The sequence below is a fragment of the Olea europaea genome, chromosome 10, assembly GCF_002742605.1.
Source record: "Olea europaea var. sylvestris chromosome 10, O_europaea_v1, whole genome shotgun sequence".
Lineage (NCBI taxonomy): Eukaryota > Viridiplantae > Streptophyta > Magnoliopsida > Lamiales > Oleaceae > Olea > Olea europaea.
Window position 1 is genome coordinate 31,636,742 of NC_036246.1, and position 7,563 is coordinate 31,644,304.

General features: G+C 34.9%; 1 protein-coding gene across 1 annotated transcript; it reads right to left on the minus strand.

Annotated features, from left to right (window-relative positions):
* Positions 1-6,609: 6,609 nt before the first annotated feature.
* LOC111400548 (protein TsetseEP-like) lies at positions 6,610-6,987 on the minus strand. Its single transcript, XM_023027954.1, has one exon. It carries the CDS (start codon positions 6,985-6,987, stop codon positions 6,610-6,612), a length of 378 nt encoding a protein of 125 aa, XP_022883722.1.
* Between the last annotated feature and the right edge of the window lie 576 nt (positions 6,988-7,563).

The following is a 7,563-nucleotide window of genomic DNA, read 5'->3' on the forward strand; positions in this document are numbered from 1 at the left end:
TTAGCCTCAGCGATTAAAAAACATGCGTTGATGCTTGGAAATTAAACAAATCGTGTTGTTTTGAGAGCAACATAAATATCTAATAAAGATTCGAACAGTTTCTTGTGTTGGGACTGTTTATGCAACTATAACGAGAAGTTGAGTACTAACTTTCTCGTTTTTAAAGATTAAAGATCATTAATAATCGATGTTCATTAAATAATGTTAGTATGACATATTAGCGTAAGTTTTGACATGAAAATGTGATTGGGGTTGCGGATTTAGAACTAGAGAAACGTAAAATAGAAATTTTAGCTTTCTGTCCAATTTTCAAACTATCACCCAAGCTGAATTTTACATATTTTTGAATTAGATCAGCCAGTTTTAAAAGCCTTATGAGTGCATCATCCATTGGCTTTGGAATTAAATAATTTGAAGGTCAGTAGTAGAAGTTATGTCATTTTCGTGTGCTGTGTTCAGAAAATACAAGAACAACTTTTGGCATACGTTTGAGTGTCCATTTGAGTGACTAAATGATGTTAGAAAATTCTGAAATTCTAATTCATTGTACTTGAATGAGTTTAGAAAATGTTGTAAAAATTTCATAGAATTATGATCCTGAGAAATGGTCCAACTAAGTTTGATTGTTGGGTATCGCGATGGAGGGTTGAACTCGGTTAAGGTAAGTTAACCTCCGATTGTATCCGTCTTTTTTTTTTCGTTTATTCAGAAAATCAAAGTTAACTAACTTAAATCATTTATTTAGTTGTTGAAACTTGTAATAGAATATTGGGGTAATCTACAAAATAAAAAGGAAAATAAGGAAAGATTTAATTTAATCCAAGATTAAAAAATTTAAGAAATACCTTTCTATAACAAATTGTCTTAAGATTTGGAGCGTTAAAAGTATTTTCAAGAAACACTTTAAACACAAAATACTATCTATTTTAAAGTATCAACGCTTAAAAAAAATTACAAGAGACTATCTATTTTAATTTTTTAAAATAAAGAGTGGATATCTCTCCATTCTTAATTAACAATGATTACATTTAATAAGTTAACAAATTTTAATACTCTACAATTTAAATTATTTAAATCACATTTGAATTAATTGACCATTATCATATAAAACTCTAATCCATTCCACCAAGAGCAATCAATTTGTAGAAAGAAAAATAAACATGTAAAATTTATAAAATCTCACCTCAATATGAGACTATATCATCTTCTGCAATTATAATAATTCAATGAAAAGAAATTTATTCACACTTCTATCTTCTCTAATCTGTTTTTCTCACTTTTGTGAAGGTGATCAAAAGTCTTATGTCAATTCTCAATTTATAAGACAAATTATCAAAAAAATCAAAATTTACAAGGACTCAAACTCTTAAAACGAATTTTACAGGAACACAAATTTCTAAGCAGCCCTTAATGAATTTTTGATCGATCCGGACTGAATCCGCAAAGTGGTAATAGTTAGGTTGTATAACTGAACTTGAGACAACTTGTGGGATGACATTGTGTTGAAGACAAGGATTCGAATAAGCACACATGTTTAAGGAGAAGATAATTAGCATGATACTAAAACCAAGCAATTGACATGATTTCAAGTCTTATCATCAATCATTTATGAAAAATTGTTATAGCGGACTTTGTAAATAACATGAATTTTTTTATCGACTAAAATATCTAAAGCAACTACATTCTTATAATAAACTTTTTTTAATTTGGATTTATCCTCTTAACTAATTTGTTATTATCTTCTTGAAGTCTATTTAAAAGCTAGCATTAAATACTAAACTCTTGTTTCACAATCATTATTTTTAAACTCTTTTTTCTGCATACTCATTTTCAATCACATTCACACAATAAAATATTATACAGATAAAATAAAAAAAATTCCTATATTTTAATTACACATTCTCCTAAAAAATCATTATTCAAAATATTGCTTTTTAAAAATAGGGGAATTTACAAAAATGTCACAAAAAATGAAAGTTCCAAAAAATTTGTCATTTTCCCCTTTTTGTGAACAAAAATGTCACATTTTTGGGGTGCAAAATCTAAATTACCCTTAATGACACATTTCTTGTAGCATTAAATGCTTGATTTGAAGGAAAAGCATTGACTTGATGTGATCGTTTAATTTCTATATAGAAAACATAGAGAAATGTATTTTTTATTGATTAATATGAATTTTTGCTAATAAAAAATCACCAACGAAATTTGAAAACGTAACATAAACAAGAAATCCTACATTTTCTCCATCTTCTTCACTTTCATTGATCAAGAAGACATTTGTGTTGCATTCTTCATCTATTTTGAGAGGTTTGCAATTACAAATTATTTATATTTTACTTTTATAGCTTTTTATTTGTACATGTTAAATACTACATGATCATATTTCTTTGAAATTTTTGAAAGTATTATGCATTCATTTGTTTCGTTTTGGAATCCTTCACAAAATGTCATTATCACCATTAAGATTTTAAGTAATTTCTTCCATTACTATCATTAAGGTCTCTTTAATGACAAGGCCCAGAAGCCATTTACACTTTCATTTGGTAGCTGAATAATAATGACTACACTTAATGTGATTTGTTGAAGAAGCCTGAGAAATCCATGTCGTCTGCTTCTCGACATTTACAAACCATCGAGTTAGATATTTGAGATGTCGAACCCGAAATTACAAACTATCAGGTTATACAATTTTACTTTCAATTCGGACACTTCAAAACGATGGAAACCCTTGATTTGATCTTTTGCTATTGTACTAATTTACGTATTATGCAGTGCGATTTCCATGCTATTAAATGCCAACATATTGATTCTGAATTCTTACCATTGCGATCCCAACATTTCAAGTATAAGTAATCATTTGAGATTCATCGTGTCGCATGGGAAAAATTTTGTTCATGCGGATGACGAATGGAAGTGGAGAGGGGACAAAACTACTTCCATTCTGGTGCCAACAAGTATTACCGTAGCCGAACTTTTGTTAAGGTTGAAGGAGAAACTTGGTATTGTTGATCCTTGCGCTTAAATTGAATTGAAGTTCAAAGTCCTAACTTGAACATACCTCCGGCCGAAATAGGCGACAATGAAGACTTAAATTGGTACATATAAGTGCATGAGGAAACTACTGTATGTGTTACTATTTTGGCATTCGATCTCCCAAGTGTTGAGATGGGAAGGATGCAAATTTTCAAGATCCTTCATTTGTCGCAGTGGATGTTCTGCAAAATGTGGAACATGATTTGGTAAATCGAATGCATAGTGTCTCAAACAATAACGTACCTGAAACACATGAGTATGATAATGGGACTGCACCATTAGATGAGAACTTAGATAACCCATCACCTAGTTTAGAGGATGCTAATTCCAATGATGTTGATGACGAGCAGTCTTCGTCACATTCCAACGGTTCAGATGGATATGAATTGATGAGAACTGTGAATACATCCAATCTTACCGAAAAGGAAATATGCTTCATCAAGAAAGAGTTGTACTCGACAATTCGTGTACTTGCTTTGAAAGACAAGTTTCAATTTCAGGTGAGCAGGTCAAGCATAAAGATATTAACCATTGTATGCGCCGACAGCAGCTACAAGTGGATGTTACGTGCTTCTACTATGAAGTAGTTTGCAATCTTTATGATCCGTAAATTTAATAATGTTCACACATGTTCCATCGATTTTCGTAGAAATGCGCATCGATGTGCGATGAGTTCTGTAATTGTCGAGCACATTTTGAAAAAATTGGATAATTCGAACCGATCGTATGATCCGAGCACTATTGCACGTGACATGGAACGTGAGCTCGATGTCCAAATAAGTTACAGCAAGGCACGTAGGGGGAAGGTGTCTGCTTTACACATGCTGCATGGGATATCAGAGAAAAGTTTTCAAAAACTATCTTCATATTGTCACATCCTAGGTGAGAATAACCCGGGGATAGTAACCCACATCGAACTTGATTCGCACAATAGGTTCCATTACTTCTTTCTAACTTTTGGTGCAAGCATTCGCGGTTACATGCAGTACTTGAGACTCGTTGTTTGCGTTGACGGTAGTCACTTGAAAGGTCCATACAAGGGTACATTTTTACTGGCAACTGCCCAAGATGCCAACAAACAGACTTATCCTTTAGTCTAGGGGATCGTGGATTCGAAACTAACAGATCTTGGATGTGGTTTATGTTTAACTTGAAAGATCTTACAAGCGACTCAGATGAACTTGTATTTGTTTCGGACAGGAAAAAAAGTATCGAAAGAGCTATTACTCACTTATTTCCATTGTCTCATCATGGTTGTTGTATGTGGCATGTGGAAAAGAACCTAATCCAGCGGCATTTTAACTCAACTTGTTCAAACGAGCTGATACAACTTATCGGGTCGAAGAGTTTGAACGACTAATGGGACAGATTCGTAGGGTTAGCGAAAGATGTTACGGGTATTTGGAGCAAGCCGATTTTTCATTATGGTCACAAGCACTATTCGTGGGCAACCGGTCCAACATCATGACAAACAACAACATAGAATTATTGAACTCAATACTGAGACATGCCTGTTCGTTGCCAGTCACGTGCTTGATCGAGCACATTCATAAAACAATGCAGAACTGGTTTTACAAACGTCGAACTAATGCAACTTCATACAGTAGTTTATTATCGTCTAGAATGGAGAACGAGCTACAGACAACATTTGAAGCTGGTACTAGGCTTCGAGCCCATGAGTTGACTGACAACTTGACCCAGTTTGGAATATCCAACGATATGGATATAGTGGACTTCTCCAACAACACATGCACCTATTGTGAGTTTCAACTAAATCGAATGCCATGTGCTCATGCAACTCGTGTTGCTACCCTGAGTGGTAAGTCATTATACGATCTATACTCTCTGTACTATACATCAAAATACTAGAGGGGTGCCTATATGGAAGTAATATCTCCCGTTACGCCGGAAGTGGACTGGATTGTTCCAAATGAAATCCTAGGTACTCTTATTTTACCATCAATTGTATGTCGTCCTCTAGGTAAACCATCCAGGCAACGTAAGCGAGCTAGATACAAGTCCACTACCCGACTGAGGAGATGTCCTCAATGTGGGAGAGTTGGTCATAACCGGACCACAAGTTTAAACCCCACTGTATCACAAGCCACTTGAACAAGCATGATGTGTAAAAGTGATTGTGAAATGTAATCCCCGAAAACGTAATTTAAATAAGCATTGTATATTCCCAACTTATTTTCTGAATCTATTGTTATTATCATATGCCAATACAAATTTGGTCATTCTGCTTCGCAAGCAAATTACCGTTCATTACAGTTCCATTACCATAAACGGGATGAATACGTTTTTGTTACTATAAACTTAGCCGATCATAGAAGTTCCATTAGCTTTGACTGATGGTTTGTCGAAATGGAAAATTGATTTTCATGAGACCATGGTGAACAAGCAAAACACCAACATCACGTCCTGACAGTTCATATGTTGCTCCCGACAGATGGTCTCTATAATTCCCGACAGTAAGGAACAATAGCGGCTTCCAAACCTACACTACTACGGTTGCCTATTATGGACATGTTGTTTCTGCACGTACATTGAGAACGTGACCAAAATATCTATACCACAAAATACTATACATAATTTCCTACAAAAGGGCCATCCATTTATTGCACATTTGCATTACTTTTGACAAATTAAGCGTCTTCCCCACTTTCTCCATCAGACTCGTCTGAGCTAATGATAATTACTTCTGGAGGTAGAACATGAGCTACCCACTCATCCGAGTCGGACGGTGATTCGACCGGACCCCTGAGCTCAAAGACTTGATCGAGAACGCTGTTCAGTGACTTAGATTCTGCATTTGACACTTCGTCGAACTCGGTACCATGGTGCTCAACTCTTACCTCCTCATCGTCTAACAATAAAAGGATGGGATGTTCAGCGAAGGAACCTAGTATCTAGTTGAACTTTCGATCCCGACATATGTTTTATTTATTCTCGACAGTTGACAAAAACGTGCATTGCACTAAAGATCGTGTAACTTCGAGTTTGGTAAATTGCATAATAAATGAAGAAGAATAAATAGAATTAGCTATTTTTTACCACAATGCTGTTCAACTTCGTTGAAAGTGTCACAATTTTTTTCAGATAAGTTCAAAGTGTCACAATACCTTGGCTGCAAAATTACTTGTAAGCAACAATGATCTCATGATATTTATAATCATCCTGAAATGAGGAAGCAATTACTTCATTATTTACCCAACCACCAAGTCCAATCTCTAAGTAAATTTGAAAAGCAATTGGTGTGGTGGTTGGTGGTGTAGGTAGAGCGGGATTTTGATTCAGCCTGCCAAGATCTTAAACCGCTTGCAGGAGATCCCTTATCAAGTTGTTCTGGTTTGCTCGAGACATTTTCCTAGAGATAAGATATAATATCTTACATTAACTTCTTTTGTCAATACCAGAATACTTAAAAAAATAAGGTAGTCCTCAAATTGATCATAATTTCCTTTATTAATAGTACTCATTGCAATTAGGACATATAATAGGTCGACAATTTTTTTTTTATTTTTTCAAAAACATAAAGGAAAAGATATCACAAGGAAATGGAAATCTAAATTTCTAATCCCTATGAATCTTGCGAATGTTCTTCGGTGGAGCCTCATCTTCGGAGGAGTCTTCTGTCTCAGGCCCTGACTCTAGGTCCATCTCAATCGGTGGCTCAGGTTCATGCTCATGATCATTCTCTAAGTCCAACCCAAAGTCATCATCATGCTCCCATTCGGGATCTTCCTCGGGGTCTGATTCAAATTGAGGTTCGGGCTCGAGCTCGAGCTCAAGTTCAACCTCATTATTGGGCTCAATTACTATATCCGGTTGGGGTTCTAAACTCTCACTCCATCTGTCTAGAAAGTTCTGACAATATATACCAAATTCAATCGTATTTGGATGCTCTGGATGGTTACCCTCTAGCATCTCATCCCCAACAATGACTCCCATGTTTCCCCACTAAGGTGGAAGTGAATGTATAAGGTTATTCACAGTCTCAATATGCGTGATCTCCAGTCCCGCATTTACAGCTGCCATAGATCTCTCGTAAATATCATGTACATGTTCAACAAGTGGACTAGATGGGTCAGTCACATAGTTCTCATAGGACTGGATGATGACCCTACGGTTCAACACTGCTATACAAACTGTGGCCTTTCTAGCCGTCTGATAAATTCTAGCCATGTCTATCACATAAGTGTCCAATTATGTATTATCTTCATTAGTGATATCAATTTATACATTATGCTCTTGAAGTTCTAATATGATGGCCAATCATCATTTCTTCACGTATATTTTAAAAAAATATAATGTACATAGCATATTTCATTCAAAACATCATAAACATTTTTCATAGATTCAAGCTTAAATGATTAAAAAAAATTCAAAATCATGCTCGAAAAAATAATTTGGAACATAATATTTTATTCCATACCTTGGGTTCGTCGGATGAGGTCAACTGATAGACGCAAGAAGCCATGCAGTGCCTTAAATATTTCATTTCTTTTTCATATCATAAATAAAATA